Source organism: Falco biarmicus, chromosome 6 (genome assembly GCF_023638135.1).
Source record: "Falco biarmicus isolate bFalBia1 chromosome 6, bFalBia1.pri, whole genome shotgun sequence".
In the NCBI taxonomy this organism is placed as follows: domain Eukaryota; kingdom Metazoa; phylum Chordata; class Aves; order Falconiformes; family Falconidae; genus Falco; species Falco biarmicus.
The window spans coordinates 41,166,269-41,190,551 of NC_079293.1; the positions used below are offsets into that span (position 1 = coordinate 41,166,269).

Below are 24,283 nucleotides of genomic sequence, written 5' to 3' on the forward strand. Positions count from 1 at the left end.
TGCAGGAGGTTGGAGTTAAGTACATAATGGTTTCTGTCTGAAATCGGTGCCTGATTTTCCTTTGTTTCCTTCGTTCTTAGTGTGCCTGCCTGGCCTGGGTCATCAGTGGGTTTCAGTCCCTCAGAGGTGCCCCTAGCAATGTGGAGTGCCCGTAGGCTACAGTCCCTCAAGGGTTTTCCCAAGGCATGACTTGCCTGTGGGTTGAAGTCCCCTATGGATAACACCTTTTGGCATGGGAAACTTCCTTCAAAGAGTGCCTCTGGCTCTGTTTCCAACCACCTTCAGCAGCGCATCTCCAGCTGTCTCTTCAGCCCTGTGCCTCCAGCCATCTGCCTTCCATGAGCATCTTTCTCACCCCGGTGGCTATAGGATTTTCGTAAATAGGTTGGAGCTGGGGTGCCACCTCCTAACCTGCCTGGCTGCAGTTTTGGCATGCCATGTGTTGCTGTCACCAGTTCCAGAGGTGACTGGCCTGGGCTGTGACTGCACAAGGCAGCTCATGGCTTCTCCCTGCAGAGCTGCCCACCATAGGCCCCACTACTGAAACCCTGTCATGTGCATCCCGTGTGACAAGTACAGCTGAAAGGCCAAGCTCTGTGCTCTGTTGGTGTTTTGATAATGTATATTCTCTTTCAAGCTCAATGGACATGTCAGGAAGGTATCTGTAAATTAAGTTCTCTGTTATTCTGTCTTAAATCCTTATTTTCTTTTCTAAGAAATACTTGGCAGTGGAAGCATTCCTTGGAAAAAGGAGTATTAGCACGTTCATGTGTGCATGTGCACATGCTTTCCGTCGTTGTCACTATCTGACACAGTGGAATCATTGCATTTGTTTCTGTTGTTTGAAGCTCTGAAGGGTCACAACATATCCTTCAGACTTCCTTTTTATTGCTTGATCAATGGAGATAAAGCCACAGTCAAGTGTAAAATGATATTCATGTACCTTCTGCCAAGAAAGGAAGAAAAAAGAACAAAGGAGAGAGAGAAGTTTTTCTGATAAGACTAAAATCAGAACAAGATTGCTTTTGATAAAAGATTGATGAAGAGGCATTCACTGCTTCCAGGAGAAAACATTTGTGAAAACAATTGGTATTGGAAGCTTTTTATAAGGCATGCAAAAAACCTTCATTTTAATATTTATCACTTGTGAAATAGATAGGCAGCTTCTGCATGATGAGGTCATGAAATACGAGATTGGTTCAGGCAAATTCATTACTTTTTTTTTTTTTTTTTCCTGTTTTGATATTAGTCTGCCTCTTTCCAACTTTATATAATGTAATTTTTCTGTCATCTTTTATAAAATAGTTGACTGCCCATCTGGTATGAGAGTAGGTATAAAAATATCTTTCAGAGCAAAGAGGGCCTAAGTTAACGCACTAAGAGTCAGTATTTGTAAACCATATTTGAAATAAGCTCAGTAAGATCAATCCTCTTCTATGGATTTGTGTTAAATTACATTGAATGGTGCCAGGGCAGTCTGCCCTATTCAGTTTTTTAAAAATCCATTAAATAGACCTTAAGGGTTTAAATCAATAAAAGAAATTACTTACATAGGTATTCAGTAATATTCTTATAGAATTCTTGTGTCATGTGGTACTTGATTTTATGTCTAATTTAAATAAACAGGGGAAAAAATACAAAATTCAAGAGCAGGCAAAGAATAGGGTTCCATGAAACAGAGGTGCCTCATCCATAAAAAATTGCACCACACTGTATTACTGTTCAGTTTAGACATAAGCAGTGCAGGTGCTCTCATGCTTCTTAGTGCTTCTTGGAATTTTCCTGACACCTTGCAGGGCTACTGCAATAATCAAATGCTTCAGGTCAGATCAGAATACCAGCTGTGGTGGGGACTGTCAGCCATGTGCAATCGCTGGTACCAGAAAAGACTTTTTGGTGAGAGGAGAAACTTCAAAGGCTTGAACTGTTTAGGTGAGAGAAAACCAGCGAAGGACATGATAAAAATATATAAAATAACAGCTGTAAAGTGACTATAGATTAAAAATCTTCATTCCACTTTTTTGTGTGCATGATGTAGTGGGAGTTTATAGTATGAGTGCTGTAGTTTGAGAACAAGCATCATTATGGCTACCATGTTGACAGGCCTATTGGAAATGAAAGTAGTAGGTTTCCTAAAAGTTTCCATTTGTGTTATAAAACTATGTATCAGTGTATAAATAATAAAAAAATCTAGAAAGGCTAGGAAATTAATGGATCCTCATACTTACATTGCAGGTGTTAGGTAAAAAAGCCTTCCATGGTCAAATTTTGCTGCAACAGCCTTCTGCAGGGTTTCTTTTAATTTTCCCTTGTAAGTAATTGATAGTGAGTGAAAGAGACCTTTACGGCTGATGCACTGTGGCAATTCCTCTGTTCTCATCAAATTACTATTAGACAGCACAGGAGTTCTTTAACTGAAACTTTTGTCATCCTATTCCTTGCTGCCTCAAAATTCTTCCTGCCAAAGTATAATATTTAGTAGCCTTTAAAATTACAAAAAACAGTGTTAAGCAATAATATTAAAACTAAAAATGGTCTTTTCTTGCAATTAAAAGCACTGTAGAGTGAAAACCATTACACTTCCTTTGATGAGGAAGGTGTTTGAAGAATCTGTTTTGCAGCTCAGAGAGAAAAGACATCTCACAGGATGTTAGGAATTTATTTAATTAATTAGTGATGTTTTACTGAATACTAGATTAAATATTAACTTGGAAATGTATGTAAATGTCCTGAGTAGAAAGAAAGAGCTGCCCCTCGGCTTCAAGCATTTGCATATGTTCATTTAGAGAAACCTTCAAGTGTAACTTAAATATGTATAACTATGTTTTCATCTCTATTACTCACTGATTTGTGCAACTTACGGAGCACAGGTTAAAATAGGCTTTTTTTTTTTTTTTTTTTTCTCATGAGAAGACAACTTTTAATAGTGAATTGCATCATTTTGTCTTTGTGAGTATATCAACACTGCCTGTGTAAGTGGTGCATCAGTGGTTGTAGTAAGCCAAGCTAAGACAAATCTGGTCTACATGCATTTTTGCTCTGCATACATACATCCTGGGTGGTGGAGGCTGACAGAGGATTCCTCATAGCACAAGGTGTCTGCTGTGCCACAGCTCTTGGGGTACTGATGTATTGTGATTAAGACAACATTGAATGGAAGTTTTTTAAGGGTTTGGAAAATATAGCTTTTATACCCTTTTTAGTTTATTTTTCCTCAGGAACAATGAGGGAATTGTCACTGGTCGTTGCTGGCAGAAAAAGACAGCATAGGTTTACAAGTATGTTAGTCTCATCTTTAAGAATACTGACCCCCTGTAGTAGAATCTGTATGATTTTTCAGTATTTTTGGAAAAGTTTTTGTACATAAACCTTTATAGAGTAAATTGCCACAATTTTAGAAGTGCCTTGTGGTTATATCTTTAAACATGATAAATAGCGACAATTTTGGATATTAAAAAGTTTCAATAGAAACATAGACTATTGCTAATTAATAAATAAAAGAAAATCAGATGCAGTTAATATGGTTACACTTAATTAAAACATATGATTTGCCTTACCACTTGTCTTAATTTTGCAATAATTTTACATGTTACTTCTAAAGATCTGTGTTGATACATTACATGTATGTACAGGTGATAACAGACAGTTGAATGTCTGAGTTCACAACTCACCATTAAGCTGTGTTCATGTCCCTTGCGAAATCTGATGAACTAATGCTTGTTAGCTTAACTTTCCTGGATAATTCAAGGCAGAGATGTCAATTAAATGAGGGTCTCTGTGCTGAGATTGGCAACAAGAATACAATTTAGTGATTTGGCCTGATACATTTTAGTGTGATAGATGCTACAAAATCAGAACATTTTGTCTCCTATATTTCTACAAGTCAGTTACATCACACAGCAGTAGCCATAGGTAGCAACAGCAGCTGTTTGGCTGTAGGTACTAGGTTTATTCTGGTTTGCACATTTCTACAGGGAGGTGTTTCAATGCTCCTTCTCAGGCCCATGTTCAGATTCCAGTCACATGTTTCTCACTGCCCACCGTCTTTGTATCATCTTCCACAGAAACCCAACTGCCTGGTTTCATAAACATCTTAAACCACCACAAAACAGGATCTAATGCCAAATTCACATCTACCCAGTCCATCCCTGGCCAGCTAATCAGTGGGGACACTTATGATAGGGGCATAAAATAACTGCCTAGGTGCAGATACTTCCCCCGATTTAGCATCTCCATGCAAGCATCTAAGCCCTTGTGTTTCCTGCAAGACATATGAATACTGCCATTAGCCGATGTATCACAATTTCAATGTTAGCAAATGAGTCCTAGGTTAAATCATGCAAGTAGCAGAAAATATAAACTAATAGCAATAAAAAAAAACATTTCTATTGTTTTATTTTTAAAAAACATAAGTTTTTTACAAGTCCAAAAGATTGAGGAAAGCTTTTGTCTTTGCATCATACTTTACAACTTTGAACCTTTCTTACCAGAGTAGCAAATGAATTTCAGTCTCAAGGATTCTAGGCTGAAAACCATCATCTCCTAGTTGTCTAAATCTTTGTGTTTTTCCAAGGGTGCCAGATAAAGTCAGCATCTATAATGACAGCTGTTTCCCAGATAACCTGTACCTTGAGCCTTCTAGGTCCTTTTAGATCTATTGGCTATGTCCACACAGATGCCTTCCAACCCCTTTCAAAATGTACAAGTGCCCTAAGGCAGCTTGTATTCATGAGTGTGAGTGTGCAGCTTGTTGGAAGGTGAATATGCAACTTGGGTGCAGCCTTTCCAGAAGCAGATAAAGTAGTGCTAGAAGCTGAAGAGATGCAGCTTAAGCCCAATGGAGGAATCCCTCATTCCTGCTTGTTTCATGTGAAGGCCACATCCTGCCATATCTAGAAAGCCATATTGAACTGGCTGTCTTTTGACAAACAGTATCCAAAAAAGGTCAAAGTAGAGGAATTCTTGCTGGTACAGATTTACCTGAAGGTGTGAAAGGCATGGATGCTCTGGAGTATGACTGGGGCTAGAATACAATTAAACTGAATTTCAGTCCTCTACCTGAATTAAAAAAAAAATACACAATTCCCTTGATAAAAACATAGGAAAGTTCCCAGATCTGTGGCCCTCCTTATCTGCTCAAACCAGCCCATCCCTGTTTCCCCTACATCTTTTCTGTTTTCAGATCCAGTGGTCACTTGTTTGAAGAAAGGAGGATAATTTGTGCTATACTTGCAAGGGTTTCAGTTTTACATCCTGTTAATTGCAGCCAGCCAACTCTAGCATCATTTGGGTGGACACTGATAAAAGGATGTGAATATAAACTCTGCATCGCTCTTAACTGTGTGCTTCTAAACGTGCACATACTGTCATTGAAATCACTTCAGAGCTTTTCTCACTCAAGGCAAAGAGGATAAAAACAAAAGAGAGGAAAAAAAAAAAGAAAGGTGACTGTGCTTGTCATTGGCATGAATGTTTTCGGTCATTTTTTGAGAGGAACCAAAGTTGAGGCTGGACAAGTTCAAAGAGCTTTAGGAAGCTGAATTTATAGCATATGTACCACAGATTACAGTCTTGACCCTTACAGGGATAAAAGCAGTATCAGCTCTTGCTTCTCAGTAAGATGAAAATTCCAGCATTGTTAAAGCTGGTCACTGGCTGAAGTCAAAGTATTCTCACACCATGAAACAGTAATTAACACAAAGAGGCACTGTGAGTGTAAGGGTTGTGTCTTACCCATTGGAGTATCCATCCACTATGCTAAAAAGCACTAAGAGACAGGGACGGCACTTGCTGTGGTCTGATGTGACAGTCCCTGTCACAAAGAACTAGAAGCTGTGCTGGTAGTCTCTGCTTTTTCTTACTGAAGTGTGACAATCAATGGTATTGTCTTTTCTTCTTTTTTTTTTCTTTTCTTCCTTTTATTGTATGGTTGAATTACTTGTTTGCCAGCTTTAAAATGTGTCTGTACAGTGCTGTTTGTTCAACTCTTAGAGAGATGATTTCCAAGTCCAGGCTTACGAAGCTTAATTTCCATTGCTACAGAAAGTTCAGAGGAGTTTGTATGCTTTCTTGGCACAACTGTTAACAAGGCAATTGTTTTTTAAATAATAGGTTTTTTTAAAAACTGATTTTTAGTGAAGCTAGCTGAGTGAACCAGGTCTGATCCTCTGAAGAAATCACTATGGTGGTTTTACTAGATACACCAGTAAAAAGAAGTAGTTGAATATTGCTCTAAATCCTCATGAATCTTCACCTTCTAAGAAAAATGGCCAACTGATACTTTAAACAAAAGTGGTTTATTTCTGAACAGAAGGCAGCATACATTTACTAATCTTTACTTCGTCTTTCTATGGTACCTTTATCTGTTTCCTTCAGTCTCTATAAACCTAGATAAATGTATCTTCCAGCAAATCACTGCATAAAAGTCTGTGACTAGCCAGTTGTAGGCATCAATTTTAATAAAAGTATTACCTTTAAATAACAGTATTATGTGCTCTTCAGATAATCTGAAATATGTCTGCTGATGTATCGTGGTTAACCCAGGCCAGCAACCAAGCCCCACACAGCTGCTCACCCACTCCCCCCACAGCGGGATGGGGGCAAGGATCAGAAGAGTAAATGTGAGAAAACTCATGGGTTGAGAGAAAAAACTGGTAAAGCAAAAGCCACGCACGCAAGCAAAGCAAAACAAGGAATTCATTCACCGCTTCCCATGGGCAGGCAGGGGTTCAGCCATCCCTGGGAAAGCCGGGCTCCGTCACCCGTAACCGTTACTTGGGAAGACAACCACCATAATGCTGAATGCCCCCCCCTTCTTCTTCCCCAGCTTATGTACTCAGCATGGTGTCATATGGCATGGAGTATCCCTTTGGCCAGCTGGGGTCAGCTGTCCTGGCCGTGTCCCCTCCCAATTCCCTGTGCCCCTCCAGCCGTCTCGCTGGCAGGGCCCCAGAACCTGGAAAGTCCTTGACTGAGTATAAACATGACCCAGCAACAGCCAAACCCATCAGTGTGCCAGCAACAGTGTCCTCACACCAAATCCAAAACACAGCGCTGCACCAGCCACTAAGGAGAAAACGAACTGTGTCCCAGCTGAAACCACAACATGATGCCTTTGGTGGGAGCTCAGAATTAGACAATCAAGGTGCGTCTGCACTAGTGTCTTGGTTTGAAATAGAAGTTTTCTTTTGAAATGGATCTCCTAATCATCCCCTTTATGTTGTTTTGGTTTGCGTCATGGAGCATCCTCAGGGCAAATTAAGTAGATGGCTTTTGAAGAAAACTAAACAGAGGGATGAATTTCAGGACTTTACCTACTACACCCTAGTTGCAAAGAGTGTGCAGTCATTAAGACGAGACTAGAGGTAATCTAAACAAAAAACTCCACCAACCCCAAAGACCTTAGCCCCAAAACTTCAGTGTGCATGTCAGGTCCTCAATACCAACCGTATTGCTCTGGAGAGCTGCTTCTTTTGGTCTGTGTAAGTTAGGTTGCTTGCTTGGCTACTTGGTAATGCAGACAGCCTGACAGACCTGTCGAAACCTTGGTCTCAGGAAAACTTAAAATTTTTTGAAGCCTTGCCAATGAATTTCACAGCACATGTCCCTTCTCCATGAATGCTCATAGATTCCCATTCTTCCTGTATGTGTTTTCAGAATCTGAATCTTGACCTGAATCCAAAGTACATAATTTCTCTTCCACATGAAAAGATCTGAATATTCCAGATTTTTTAGATGTCACAGTAAGAGTTAGAACATATCTGTGACACACCTTTAAAAATCATGTCGTATGTTACAAACTGAATGTATGCAGAAGAAAGACAGGCATGATACAAAAACCTTCAAATTAACTTTCAGGAACCTTGTTTTTCTGAATAATCTATGCTTTCCTAACTAAATCTGAATACTGAACTTCTCTGTCATAGCTTGATGCTATATCACTGAAGATATTGATCTTAAAATTGAGTGGCCTCAGGGGGTAATTGAAGATTTTTTTGCAGGTAAGGATAAAAGCACACTCTTAAAGCAGGTTTCCTTTATCTTTTTTATGGGTCATTATTCTCTTGTTCTGATGTTCAAAACCATCTGTCATCTGTGACTCAATGAGGCTTTCTCACCTCTCTTTTATAGTGGTACTTTTAATATACAGGTTAGTTATTTAGCAGAATGAGTCTGGATTCACATTTATGCCATGGTCACCATTTATCCTAGACATTTTTTGAAAATTTGCAGAGATTACGTAAAAGTAAAAAACCAAAGGATCTATTAATTCTAATAACAAATTTTAATTATTTATATTATATCTTCTTAGCATTCACCTTGTTTCTCCATGTGTGTTCTGCCTTCTAAAACAAGATATGATTGCATATGGGATGGGAAGGAAAGAGGTGACAAATTATGCCCACATGTACTGGATCAGGGATTAATTTAATATATATTTGTTTTCTGATATGGCATATATCTTGCATCTAGGGATTGTGAAGAGTCTATAAGCTGTCTACCTATTTTGTAACATACCTAACTATACCTTTAGCAAATCCTCCCCAGCCTCTTCTACCCGAAAGTAAAATCCAGTTAGATACGTAGCTGTGCTGCACGATATTGCACTGTATGGATTTTCCCAGTGCCCAAATGGTTTGTTTATCCTGCTGGGATAGTTTTGGTAGGCCTATCCCAAAAATCAAATCTAAGACCATTTTCACAGAGCATAGTAACTGTTAGGTTAAAAGCAAGCCTCCAGGTATAATTAGGGGAAGCTCTGGAAAAGATTTTTCTTACCCATTTTTATACTAGTGGGTTAACAAGTTACCAAGTAAGCCCGCACAGGATGCCCAGTAGGCTTCATTTATGGCTGCTGTCATAGCAGCTGCTCAATCTGATATATAGATGCGTGCACTGGGATAAGTAGAAGACCAAAGTGCTCTTTGGTTGAGATGTATAGAGGTGCTGGCCATAAAGCATGGGAAAGACATCTGTGAATGACTAGTTGAAGCAACTAAAATAAATATTTATAGCTATTATGCTTTTGATGCACTAGGCAATAAATTTATATGAAAATTCACTTTCCACAGTGGAATATGAACTACACGTAGGAATTCTTTCAGAACTCTTTGGTGAAGGGAATTTCCCAAATTCCTTTCTGCAACCCTACAGCTGCCACCATAGTCTCCCCCTGCATCAGCATGAGGGACCACTGAAGTCTGTAGGATATTTTCAGAGGTCTGCATAGTAAGTGACTCCCCACTTCTTCAAATACAATTTGTGTCTCATTTATGTCCTGGCACCTATTAGGTGTCAGTGTGAGGCCACTTCTATGCCTGTTCCTCACATGCTCAGTAATGCTTAATGTACCTGTTAAGTGGAGAACTGTGACCAGATTGGCAGCTTCTACCTGACTGAGAAAAGTTAAAGAAGAATTTAATGAGAATAGGGATTAAGAATTAATTCTACTGTTAATCAAACAACATATAGTCCACAGTCCTGAGGCCATGCTGCACGCTGCAGACTGCTAACAGTGCTGGCTTATGAAACCTTTTCTGAGCTTAATACCTTTTGTCACCATTTAACCCAGAAAAAATCTGTCCAAAATATAATTCATTGAAGCATTTTACACTATGCACTTGTTACTTTGTATTTTTTGGTGTGGCTTTAGAAGAAATTGGAGCAATGGAAAATATGATCCATGCTTGGTAAATAACAAGCTTTCTTATTTTCTGTCTACAGCTGGAGATAAGTTTAGAGAGTGTAAGTTCTGTCAGGTAGTTCAGAGCAGAAGATGGAATAATAATGAGGTGCACTCAACTGCATTTAGGAGGCAAGCAAGCAGTCAAAAAACTGAACTGTATTCATTTTTAATTTAGTATTATAAACTTTTCATTGATCTGTTACTTTCTATACAGACATAATAAATTGCAATTTTATAGGTTGTTCTTAGTGCATAGCACATGAAATTACAAGAAGGAAAAATGTTCATTTACTGAGAAGAAAGTTTCATGTGAATTTAGTGTTCATTTGACTATTTCTCTTCCATTTTATAACAGCATGATATGTTCATAATGTCACTGTGGAGATACTAATAGCTTTGTAAACATAATATCAAAAAGTTTGGCTGCCTTCTATGCCTTTTGCAGATCGTTATGCAGAGTTTTAAAGGGAATAACAATAATCTAAGCAGGTATATTAATGTTGCAAACTGTCTCATATGTTGCCAGTAAAACATTTTTATTTAGTTTAAGGATTAATTTATCTTTCAGGAATTTGTGCTGCAAGGCCTACATTTAAGGAAAGTTATCATATTAATGATGTCATGGTATTAGTAATGCCATTTGGAAATATGTATATAACATTGCTAAGGTCTTTGATTGTTTCCAATAATAATAACCTGGCAGAATTCCTAACTGAAAGTGATGTCTGTGTTCCCTCCACTAAGCTAGAAATTAACGTTGAAGTTTTGTGTCTTATAATGTGGAAAAGATGGAAATGAATCATAAAGTGATTTGTAAGTGAAGGAATAGAGGGAATTCTGACTTACTTTAGATGTAGTGTCAGAAAGTTTAAGTACTATTGTTTGAATGCATTTGCCTTTCCACCAAATTATGAACACATTAATGAACTAGTCAGTATAAACTTCCAATTCTTGTTTTTCTCTTTTAAAGAGCATCATTCAGAGCAGAACCTTTCTAATGTATGACCTACTGTGTTATGCTATAAATCAGAGGATTTTATTTTTCTAGTTAAGGCTTCCTGCTACATGGGCAGGACCATTAGCTCCAGGAGCTGTAGTCATACTGTATCTACTTATTTCCTCCTGTCCAACTTCCATTGTTCTTTTTGCTAAGAAATACTGGAATCTTAATTTGAATGTGTATGGATTAATCCCTTTTGTATGGCGTTACATTAAAAAGTACCTGATAGAAGCTAAGTAGCAAGCAGTTGTCATAGTGGATATATCATGTTCCACATGGAAATTCAAAGCAAGAGTAAGATTTATGGGTTTAAGTTAATGTCTCAGAACTCTTAGGGTTATCTTTCCTTACAAGGTGCAGATGGAGTTCCTGTATCACACCTGGCACTTGTATATGGGACAGAGTACAGAGGTCTTCAGAAAGTTTGGTCTCACAGGGAGAGAAAATATAGAGCAATATATACCAATATTAATCCTATGCTTACTGCTTGCTTGAATCCTGATTTATCAATCGGAAAACACAATCAGGACTGCAACAACCTCACAGAACATGGGTGTTTCTCTACAAGAGGTTATCAAGTGGTCCTGATTTGTTACGGAGGAACCTTTCCTGGATTCCACTAAACTTCACGTGTCTATGTAAACATAATTATCTTGCCTTTTGCTCTACCATTATCAAACAGTAACAGACAAACCCTATACCGTACTTACAGTACTGTAACACCAGATTAGATCTTTTTTATATGAAAAGATTTCTTTGATTTTAATGCTGTTTTATTTGAGGATGAAAATTTCAGTCTTCAGTGTGTCAAATTAACAAAAATTTGCAGGCATTACAATTCATCAGTGTGAGTTACTTTATCAGTCCCTAAAAAGAGTCCAGAATGTATTGTGTTCAGTGTGGGACTGGAAAAATTCTTGACAAGAAACAGTTTATTACCTTATGCCTCAATGAAGGTGAGGTTTTAGTAAGTTACCTGCGAAGACTGGCAGTACTTAAAAAAAAAACAACAACATAAGCATGTGGAAGAGAGAGAGTAGTAAAGAATAAAGTCAGAAGCTCTATTTTATAAATAAGATATATTGAACATTCTAGGAACACCAATTTAAAGAAATCCCCAGGTTTTAGATTTCTCTGAAGAAGGTTTTGCCTTTTTATAATGGTAATGTCTTTCAGAGACATTGGCTTAGGTTTTGGTTGCAATCCTAAAGCACACATTTCAAACACCGATTTAGCCATCATCTTTTTTTCCTTTTTTTGTCTTCACTTGATTTGTTTCAGGGCCCAGAAGTGATTTTTCCCATCACATGAATCAGCCCAAACTTTAGGCTTCTGTGATGGAGAAAAAGTTTTCATTAGCAACAAGTGAATGCAAAAATCTCATCGTTCAGGAGGCATCTTCTAGAGCAGGATGTGACTGGGAATCAGTCTGTTACCTTCCACACATGAACTCCTGCTCTCTGGGATGTATGTTTGGACAGCCTAACCAGGATCTGCAAACTCTAAAGGATGTGAGAATTGGAACTGCAGCAAGTTTTTCAGCCCCACCAGAAACTATTGGGAAAAAAACCCTTATATTTGAGAAATACTGAAAGATAATGATCGCCTTAGAGGTAGCTTTTGATGAGGAAGAGGTCTATGCATGTAATTCACATATAGCAAGTCACACACGTAAATGGTTCACATACATTTTTTTTTAATTAATTTGAGATCTAACTGCACTATCATGCATTCTGAGCTGATATATGATGCATAGTTAGGAGGCACCTGGTAGCTAACCTGAATTAACCACTCGATGAAATCCACCTAGAAATCCTTTGCTTATTCTCTTCTATTGTTAGCTTGCCATAACACACCACACAGTCACTAATTTAATAGAAGCAATCAGATGCATTTTTTAGTGTATTATTGAAACTGTAGCTGCAATTAATACCTTTTTAATATTTTACGTTACTATCCAGAAACTTGAGGGAATTAATCCAAAAATAATTTTGGCCTAATAATGACTTCTTAATTTTCCATATTGAAAAGACTTGGAAAAAATACATTCTTTGTTCACTTCTTACCCATAAGGCTCTGAAGTTTCTAACCTTCAGGAAAATTCAGCAGATACATTGTAATTCCAAATTTTTGTCCTTTATATAGATATCATGGACTGTGATTATATCTTTTCAAAAGGAGAAAGTCTGGGCATCTTTGCAGTTTCTGGAGTATTTAATTTGTGTAACATGACAAATAGATCAGTAGCAATGACCAGTCATCATGTTTCCAGGTCTTGTATGAAGCCTATTTAACATTCTGTGCACTTTTTCCCATCTTAGATCCGCAGCCCAGGAGTCATTGGCAGAGATACCCTGCCACTCAGAGTTGCAGTGGAGTCACTGAATTTTAGTAACTTGCCTTTCATTCGTGTTCCCCAGGAGGGCAACGAATGGAGAATGTCTTGGAGGAATAGGTGTGCTTTGGGCTGTTTGTTTTCTGTGATTATTGCAGTCAATAGTATCATGAAAATCCTGCCACCAGTTTCTTATATTGGTGTTTGGGGTGCAAAGTTCCACAACAGTGGACTTGCAACTGAAAAGTAAAGCGAGAGCTGAAGTCTCACTTTTGTGAGTGAGATGACCCAGTCAAGTGTACCTGTTTTGTAAAGGACCTTTCACTGTGAAGTTTTCTGATTAGCTTAAATTCAAAGCTACGTTCTTTATGATGCCCACTGAGGTAGCGTAAGACCTTGCCACCTCACATAGCTGCAGGTGGTGAGAAAACTGACAGGTCAAATATCTCTTCAGTGGCTTCCATCTAAATGCTGCACTTTCATACAAGATTCATCTCTTCCTTAAGTGTCCACAAGTACAAAATTCTCAGACTCTTCCAAAGTTAGTCTTAACCTAAATAGATAGTTCAAAACTTGGCACTCTTCAGTTATCCCTGGACTTGCTAATGGGATAAAATACAAAACACAGATACAAATTTAAGGGGGGTGGAAAGGAGAAGGTGAAAAACCCCAACAAACCAACAAAAAACCCATAACACAAGGAAGCCATAATTAGTGTGGCTTATCTGGGAAACAATACATTTGCATGTTTAATGTATCCATCTACATTAACTATCATTAGAGAAGTTTCAGTAATCATATCACATTAAGAATGTCATATCCTTATTTTAAAAGGAGTTTTGAAGATGTATTGTACCATTTCCTCTTAAACCAAGGCAATTTTATGATATTCCAACATCTTAATATGCCAAAGGCCTGCCTCCCATCCACCAGTGTTTGCCACTGGTTGTGTTAAACTTGTAATGATTCTATGTCACCATTTGCATCTGGTTACTTTCAGCTGTTACCTACTGCATTGAAAAATCCTGTGCACTCCTTCCTTGATTTGCTGCAATAGTCTGTCTTAGGAACTTCCCTAGTGGTCCTTAAAATTATGCTAGGTTTTGGATTTAGAAAGCAATGGATCCTTTTTTATAGCATATTTTTTAACTTTCATTTTATTCTACTTCTTTGGCACGGTCAATATTTAAACTACTGCAAGAACTGATTAGCTAGAGATTTTAAAAATTAGTGTACAAATACTCTAAGTGAAGGGTTTTCTGCAAATACTCTAAGTCAGGGGTCCTCAAACTACGGCCCACGGGTATTTACAGAACCCCCGCCCCCCCCACCCCCCCACCCCCCCGCCGGGGATGGGGGGGGGCAGAAACCAAGCAGCCACAGATGACCTCCTGCCACTTCATCCACGCGTCGGCCCCCTGGTTAAAAAGTTTGAGGACCCCTGCTCTAAGTGAAGGGTTTTCTGCTTTTTCATCACATTTATTTGAATATGTGTTGCTTTCAATAGTAGATCTATTTTTCCTTCTATTTCTAGGCGTTGCTTAGCATCCATAATATTCTGAATACTAAACAAATACAGTAATGTATAACTCTGAAAATGCTGAAAAGGCAAACTGAAGTAAAATATAGATATATTCCCCAGCATCATAAAATAGCAAGTAGTTTCTGATTGCTGGAATTTAACTGCTAAGTGGTCTAACTTGGGCCCAGTGGTGCACTGGCTTTTTCCCTTGCCCCATGCAGAGCAATATTTAGTTCAGTGCCACTCAGCAGACAGATTTCTCACGAATGGGTGGCAATATCAGACCAGCATGGTGATTTGTTTCATTATTTTAACAGTGGTTAATTTTCCCTTCAGATTTCCCCTTGCCATGACCTGCAGAAGACTCTCCAAGCCCAAAAGCTTATTTGGTTTTTCTTTCTATATCAGCTGGTTAAATAACAAATGTTAAGCCTTGCAAATCTTGCTTCCCATTTCTTAGACCGTCATGGCTCAACAGAATGTTAATACTCTATCTGTATTTTTTATTGTAGGTAGTCTTTGCTTTCAAGTTCATTAATATTTCAGCTTTTGCTCCCTATGCAGTAAAGGAAATTGTTGTTGCTTTCTACTTCTTGCTTTTTTGAGTCATTGGTCTGTGATCAGGGAATGAACATAGTGGTATTTTTCCAATTGATTTCCTTTCTATGTCTGCTTCTTTTAAGACTTGGTATCTGTCCTTGGGTTGTGAAAGGGTTACAGCAATAGTAAAGTGATGTTTGTTGGGCTTATTTTTCTCTCATCTGGGAACTTCATATGCCTTTTTTTTTTTTTTTTTTTTCCTGTTTAGAAGGTAGAAGGTCACCTTTAATGTCTTTTTACACATTTTATCCATGGAAAAATATTTTTCCAATAAAGTTGGTGTGTCCTTTGCACTTTTACATGGGTCCTATTGGTTTCAAGAGATGTATTGTGCTGTAGGTACTCTGGGGAGCTTTTTTATTGTTTCAGTCATTCTGCAGATTAATGAACAAAAATGTTCCCTGTGTTTTCCCATCTGATATTGAAATGCAGCACAGGTAAGAAAAAAACTAACTGGAATGACAACATTTTGATTCTTGTTGATCATTCCTAGAAGTTTAAAATACCTTTTATTGAGCATTTACCTTGTGTGATTCTCTTACTGAGTGGCATCAGGCAGTCTATTATCTGCTTAATCTAAATAGGCAGCAATTAGGCAAACTGTTATTGTTTTCACTCTATAGCCCCCAGGGATTCATGGGCAAAGATGTGCCTTTCCAGATAATACGAAAAGTTTGAACTGGATCTTAGGTGGTGGAGTATGAAGAATTGCTTTTTGAGTTTTGTAGGCAATAAAAAAAAACTCTAACACCTAAAAAAACCAAACTGGTGTTTAAGACAAAATGAAAATATTTCAAATTCCTTTTCAAGACAAAACACCACAAATTAGCTTTTTTACATTCATATCCAAAGTTCTGAATTGAAACTATTCTCTACTCTAGTGTTTCTTTCAATAAAACATTTCAAAAATAAAGTGTATTGCACTTCAGAAAATATAATATGACTTCTCTAGTGGGATATGTATTTGCTATATGGAGAACACTTTCAGTATTGATGTTACTATCCAAATATGTTGTCAAGAAGATAGCAAGCAGAAATCTGTCAGAATAGAGGGTTTCAGAGTTACTGGAACACAGTCATGCTTTCCCTCTTCATAATTTAACTCAGTTTCCTGAAGTGATCTTCTAGTTAACTCACAGCTGACAGCACCAAAGGGTGTTGCATTAATCACTCAGAATGTGCTGATTCAGCCTTTTGAAATTCAACTTGAGAATTCAGGAAAAAATATGAAAACAATAGGTTTGAATGAAAAAAAAAAATAATCTGCTATGAATTCATTTTTCCAAGTTGGCCAAAACCCAATCTCTCTAAAGAACCAGTCCTTAATACTTACTTTCATCACTTCTGGATCTTCCCAGCTCCCTTTGCTCTAGTGCAAGGAGATACTTCATAATCTACAATATGTACACTTGCAGTATTTCCCTTTGGAATATGGATCACAGGCATTAATTTGGATCAACAGATAAGACAATATCTCTAGAATCATTAATAATAGATATTCTCAAAAGAAATTTTTCCTGAGGAGTAAAACAAATGCATGAGGAAAATGAAAGTGACATTGACATAAACAATTGTATCTTAGATTTGTGTTACATTAGTAACCTCAGGCAAAACCTAAACATTTACAAAAATAGTTTGAATTCTACCTCATTTCTCAGAGAAAAAAGCTGCAGTCCTAGCCATCTATGAAATGTAGTCTGCTATAAAACATTTATCACCCTAATTCTGGGAAACTGCTTGGTGATACTCTCATCCAGGTCTCTTCACAAATAAGATACGATCACAAACCTCTTCGGTTTTTTTTTTTTTCTTTTCTTCTTTGCTTTCTGCTGTCTTCTCACTCTTTTTTTTTTTTTTTTTTTTTTTTTTTTCCCCCAAAGATTGAGAATTTCCTCCTTTAAACACAAACTAAATTCAAATCTAATGTAGTCAGAAACAACGTTACAAAACTGACGATTTGGGACTCCATGTTTATTGCTGCTCAGTGACTTCCAGATCAAATATACTTGGTGTACAAAACAAATGATGTTGTTTGTTTTTCCTAGCTGCTACCTTTGAAAATTTATCCTGGAATCTGCTAATTAAGCTTTCCTGTGTCTATGACCTATACTATCATCATAAGTACTGATGTTCAATGTTCCAAAGTTTGTTCTTGTTTTTGATGAAGAGATTCAAGAAAGCTAAGATACATGTTCACCTGCCCTTTTAAAAATGAGAACTTTCATTAAACGAAACACAGGAATATGCTATTGCTAGGGTTGTATGGATTTATAATGGACCAAAGTGCAATTTTTACATCTTATTTTGAAGTATGTGGTTCTTGACTTTATTGAGGAGAACAGCAGGTAAGATGACAGTCTGTTGTGTCATCCCTTCCTTTGTTTCTAAGCCAAACACATATCCTCCAGCATGAAAAAAAGAACTTGAAAGGAACCTATACTTTTAAAAGATCATTTGATTTAAACCATGAATCTAAATGTGGACAGCATTCAAGATCAAGTAAGAGTGGCTGAAAAAGGTTGTGGTTTTGTGGGGATATTTTGTTTGATTTAAGCATCCCTTGCAATCCCTCTTTTTCTCCTGCACGATACCCTCAGTGTGACTTTAGCACAGAATCGAGTTGTGAACTGAATCAGAGAACTGATGCAAACTTTATAAAGAAAGAAACTAAGAAGAATAGTAGATGGTGAGAAAAAATACAAGGTAGGAAAGGGGCTACTTAAGCAAGCAAAACTGCCAGAAGGGATGCTCATTAAAACATGGTTTGACTGATTGACAGTTGATTAGGGATTTCCAAGGTTGTGAGTTTTTACATATAAACCTGTTCCCCTTCGCAATTCTAACTGTAACTGAGCAAATCACTTTTGAGCTCCTCATTTGCCTAGGTTATTGATTTCATTATTAATTTCTCTTAGGTTATTACGTTCTTTAATGTTATGCAGTATTCTTAGAGGAGTTTTAGAGTGACAGATGTGTTTTGGATTTTTGTTAAAGAATAAAATTATTAAGCTATTTAATGAATCTTGTTAAAATGTTATGGACAACAAGTTTTACAAAAAAAAGGAGACCTTTAATGTTAAAATAATTTTTAAAATCTGAAATCTAGTAACTGCTTTGAATAGTAAGACTGCAGTGTCCTTGCTCTGGTAAATCTCTGCTGGCTGGTTACAGCTTCACTAAGGAGACAGTGTGTCATTAAAAATTCAATGTAAAAAACCTCAACAAACTAACAGATTTTTGTCTTTTAGAACTGCACTACATAAGAACTAAAGTATTGAGGGGGAAGTACTAAGAATAATGTAAGTGAATGAAGGAAAACCACTACATGGAAATGAGACTAGAGGAGAAAAAGTTGTAGAAGAGGGTGGGATAATGACAAGGGTATAAACAACACTAAAATATCATCAGAAAATCTTTTGAAATTAAAAGTGCATGAAATAATTGAAAATACAAACTATTTTTTTTTAATATTGTGTAGATACTGAGACAAATACTTCTGAACTATCTGTTCCTCCCAAATGTTATCAGCAGTCTGTCTTAGCATTTCAGGGCAGACATGGCCAACCTAATGATACTGCAAAGAGTTAGATAATTGTTTTCTTGAGGGAAATTCAAACTTCTTTGTGTGTATGTTGATGTTTGTACATGGTTCATTCATGGCACAGGAGAACTAGGTGTGGATGTCCAGGAGGTATCACCCAAAAAAGAATCATTTTTTGTTGCAGGGTGTGCTGTGGAAATAACAATATAAGTCTTCCTTGAAAGTCCTTCATTACTGGAAGGTCATCTAAAATCTCTGTAATTTCTATTTCTGAGTTAATGATTTGCTTTCCTCTTCTGTATTAAGAAAATGCTGAACGAAATGTGAATTCTGTTCTGATTTGTCATGGGTAAACCTTTCATAAGATCCTTATTCAATTTGCTTTTTTCTAAGACACAAGATCTGGAAAGACTGTCTAAGAATCACCTCTGATGAAAAATAAGGAAGAGGAAGTATAGATGTGTGACACCTCGGGCTAAAATGGGTAGCAACCTTTTTCTTCTACCAGCAAAGCCTGTGGCAGTTGTGAGATCTTCCACAGGCTTTCTCTAATTTTGAAGTCAACAGTTCAAAGTCATCTTTGGAAAGAATGGGAAACTATACTGAGTCTACATCTAAAGCCAGATTTAGATTGAAAAATAAATTAGGGACAAGAAATAAGTATCAATCTTCTATTTGTTATATGTGGGAGTAGCTTGCTCATGAACTCTCTGTGATTGTCAAATTTGACCTTAAATTGCTCCATGAAGAGTGTGTATCAGCATTATATGTGTAAATGCATATTAGGTATTGAATATTCTTAGCACTTGATTTAGTAGTGCTCCCTCTGGAGTTTTTCCTTTGTGCCAATAAACCAGACCTATTTAGAGCTGTTGGCTCTGGGCCACCATTTCCTTGTTAAATGTTTAGAATTTGTAAGTGTTGTGACCCTTTTGCCAATGCAAGTAATCCTAATTCCAGCAATTTACTCTTGTCACTTTGCTTTAAACTCCATTACCACACACTGAAATTCTACACAAAATGGCTTGGAGATCATTTAACAAATAACAAATTGGATAAAAGAAGGATTTTGTCCCTTATGTCACAATTATTTCTTCATTGGGATTTTGGTTTTGTGTTGCAGAACTGTGACCTGGCCCAGCAGAGTATTGTTCATATTGTTCAGAGTCCACAGAAGAACAGTCAGAGCAAAGATGAGACAGAAGATAACTGTGCTGGAGGTGTCCTAAAAACCTGGGAAAGAGAACCTGAAAGTCTAACTCGCGTAGATCTCAGTACCAGCATCCTACCATCATTCTCTGCAGGACTGGCTGTTATTCTGGATACTACAAAACCCAGGATTTCTCTTCCCTCTGGAAAATCAGGTAAATCACTGAGTTGGTACATTTCAATACACAGACCTGAATGTTTGTCTAATTCTTTCTTAGTGTGATCAGTTCTATACCGCAGGAAAAAAACTAACAACATACGGTTACTTCTAGTGATTAAACAAAAAATACAACAATATTAAGAAGAGATATGTATCTGATGTGTCTTGTAGCAAAATAATTTTGCTTTGTGGATAAACAGAGTGATTTCTTGTGTTGTTCTTCTCTCTAACTTGTATTATGCTAATATTTTTACAAATTATTACAAGCTGGCAAAAACCTGAGAGGTCTACAAGTAGGCAAAAAATAGTCCGTAAAATTTCCATTACAGAAGTTTCCTTAACTAGAATGCTGGGCAGCTTATGCATTGCAAATGTGTCTCATTCCCAATCTGTTATAATGTTTTCATGCCCATACATTTTTAAAAAAAATATTTCTATACAATAGACATTATTTATAAAAAACATAGCTAGCACAAAATATGATGGTGATTCATGCTATGTATTTCAGTAGTTCTTCATCCACCAAATTATTACTGAGAATATCTTGTCTTCATCATGAAAAACAGTCTGAGAAACAAGTTACTGCAAATGGGTTGTGCAGTAGTATTTAGAATTGTTCATGAGAGAGCAGCTCAAGCCAGAAGGAAATATAAGAATCTTTTTGCTGTTACATTATTCTTCTCACAGTAACCCCCTCCTCACATACAGCCTAGCTTACCCTTACTGACAACTCTGCTTGTCCCCAATGAAGAGGCACCATTTGTCCAATACCATTATCATAATGGCCATCAGAGATGTCTTCTTAGAAGAAGCAGTACACAAGTACCCTTTATACACAAGACAGAAGAGAATATCAAACACGTAAGTTCAGAGTAAAGAAGATGGTTTGTGAATATGTCAGATACCTCAGTGACTAACCTGACCACAGAAATCATCATGCTTAACAAAATGGCTACTAAAATTGTTCAAGTAACTTCTAGATAATTTCTTAAGTAACTCATGCAGAAAATATACAATTCGTGGGAGGGTCACAGAAGTATTCCACAACTGACTTGATCAACCTCTCACTGCCAACTAATGATGAATGAGTGCAGTTTAGGAACAAATTAGTACCCAGCCTAATGATCCACATCTCCCAATCTGAATGAAAAATGAGATAAGAGGGGCGCGTGGTGATTTAAATCTGGTAAAATAGGGACAGGGTTTCAGTCTGGGTTTACTGTCAAAAGCAAGGCAATGGGTGAGCTTTTTAAAGCTGCTTCTTATTTATTTTTTCACTACTGTACGTGATATCTACAGGACTTTAGTAGTTGTTCTTGCCTTTACAGAATGATTTATATATGTGTAATGCCTTTTAAAACTTGTCATGTGGTGTATCTTCCAGAGACTACAAACTCTGCGAAGCCAAGTACTAACCGACAGGTATCTTCTATTGCAGCAAATATTTTCATGGCAGAATAACTGCGGAAAAAGTACTGAGAATATATGCTGACTAGTTTATCTGTGATTAAGTTAAACAGATTTTTTTTACCATAAGGAAAAAAAAAACAAACAGAAGAACAGCTCTGCCTGGAAGGATGTTAGTAACAAGTACTTTTTAAGAACATGTTATCTTCTCCTTGGCTTGCTTTGACTCTCACTATGAAAACTTGTCCTTTTGTTTCTGTTCAGCCCCACCACTAATGTGCTATATGATGACTTTGCTGTTTCTGTTGTTAGGATTCGGGGTGCATTAATTTGTAGTTCACATAATTCACTGAACTAAGGAGTAGGTGGTCTGGGTTAAAAGTTATCCAGCTAGCAAAAAAAACACAACCCAAAAGAACAAACAACACGCGCACACAAAAAAAGAGAAAGATTAATCCATAAATCCAGAGATCAGTTTTCCAATCAACTTATCAACTTTATTGTGTAGTGATGATTTTCTTTGGCATAGCTGAAATGAGTAATGTAGTGGGAATGAGTGGCTGAAGTCTGCATATGCCACCATTGCTGCTTGAAACTGTATTTATCAAGCTGTTGCCTTAGAAGGTGGATGGTGGTGATCAGTATACAGTAGAAACCTATACAGTTGAAACAAGTATAAAATTTTTTGTGTGTGTGAGAGATCCCATGCAACAAGTAGAGCACAAATTTAAACTTACAATTTAGAGGCAGAGGATTAATTCATTGATTATTGTTTACTCTAACATGCTACACAGCTATTCCATAATTGTAGCAGTAAACACTAAGAGACTTCATCTCTTTCTGAACCCTAGATTATTTCTGTTTGTTACCACAGGATCCTGACCCTATGTGCCTGCCCTGCTTTTTTTTTATTTGCCCTCCTTTGAATTCTGAGGGGAAATGTTTGTGGTAACTTTTTCATGCAAACTTTTTGACTGTAAAAGTAATTTTTTTGAAGTACTGACTTGAAAGCTTGGAGGTCAAACTGTAGAATGTTAGCAGGCAATCTGGGAAAGAGACAACTTCTGTTATATTGTACTGCTGTTGTATAAGTAATAAGTAGTATAAACGGCTGTACTTGATCAGACAAAATCGCTTATAGCCTGGCATCCTCATCCTCTCTTCACACAGGGGTGTTATTTGCTCCTTGCAGAAGAGCATAACAGGTCATAATCCTCCCAGCTCACCTTCACTTTAGTGATGAGTAATAAAAGCAACTCTTGACTGGTCTGGAGAACCATCTTTCTTACATTGTGCTTTTAATGTACAATGCATGTTTGCCCGTGAGAAGTTCAGGAGCTTGACAGTCACTAACAGGCTGAAAAATACTAAAATGCGTCCAGATATTCTGCATCAAAAATTTCCAGGTTTCATCTCTTCGCAGGCAAAGGTAATAGAAATGCATTTTATCTGCCTGCTAAATAACACCTTGCATGATTTCTAATCAGCATGTGAAAAAGTCTCAGCATAGGACTTCCATCTTAGCTCACCCCCACCTAATTTACCATCTGTGCAATATCTGGGACAAAATGCTTTGACAAACAAGATGTAGGCAAATAAACTATTTACCATAATGGTTGCATGTCAGTAAATACGTGTACAAGGTGAAATAATTTTGGCCTGAGAAATGGTGCATCTGAAAACCATAAGGGTTTGTATGGCTTATCAACTGAATATGGAAGTGCATCATGATACTATGTCCAAGAAAGCTAGTATGATCCTTGGAAGTGCAAACAGGAAACCGAGTGGGGAGTATGTTTTTTCTTCTGCTTTTGATACTTGCATAACTAAAACTGGAATATAATGCACCATTTTGATGTCTAAACTTCAAGAAAGTGCCAAAAAAGCTGTTGAAAGGTTCAGGAGTCACAAGAATCCTGCAAAAGTGCAGGTCATAACGGGCTTATATATGTTTGAATAATGTGTCATTCATGGGAGTGGAAAGTTGCTAAGAGAGAAGCCTTAGATCTTACAAGCCATGTTGGGCTTTAAGCTTTCATTGTCTAGAAACTGAAAGACAGCAAATATAAATACCATACAGATTTTACAAGTTATCCTGGCTTATGAGAATTCTCTATATTTGGCCATTTAAAAATAAATATTTCCATGATCTTCTTTTCACAGAAGAGTAAGTAAGGTACTGGTATATATTGACTTAAGTGTGCGAAGATGTAAAATCTAGTAAAAAGAGGGATCGATTCTTTTCTACCTACTTAGGAAATGCTTTAACAAAACCTAATATATGTTAAGACCTCCTGTCCTTCCAAATAACACATGAGCTAGGGCAGGTAAGACTCTCATTAACAAAACTTCTGTATTGTCAGTGCTTAAAAGCATAAAGTGATAAGCTGAGTCTATGTAAAAGTTTGATGTATGAAAGGCAAAAAATTTTAGAAGGGAAAGCCACAATTTAGGGTTTGGATGGTCAGAACTGTGCATACATCCGAGATAAACTCTGATGAATAAGAAAACCCTGAATAAATAAACTGTGGATATTGCTGACACTGAATACTTTTTGAATAGTATTCTGTTGATAGTGTGTGAAAATTCCTGTGCTCTGTAATTGGTATTACATTTTATTATGATTCTTTTAATCAAAAATACTAAAAGGATAAGAATTTTTGTGTCATGTTTGTTTGAAGTAAATAAGTAGTCTAAGCTCCTGAAGTATTTTAAAGTTACTTCACAACCTTATAAAACTTTGTCAGATTAGTTCTAGATCAGGCAGTGGCATGGTGTACATCTCTGCTTTGGCATTTAAATGTCGTGTTAGGCTGAGTACCCC

At 37.1% G+C, this 24,283-nt stretch overlaps 1 protein-coding gene across 1 annotated transcript in view; it reads left to right on the top strand.

Moving 5' to 3' along the window:
* The window catches only part of PRKN (parkin RBR E3 ubiquitin protein ligase), a 767,906-nt gene that overhangs the window by 234,516 nt on the left and 509,107 nt on the right, over positions 1-24,283 (top strand). The window contains exon 3 of the mRNA XM_056343712.1: positions 19,807-20,047. Within this exon, the coding sequence (XP_056199687.1) occupies positions 19,807-20,047 (241 nt within the window). The remainder of the gene's footprint in view (positions 1-19,806; positions 20,048-24,283) is intronic.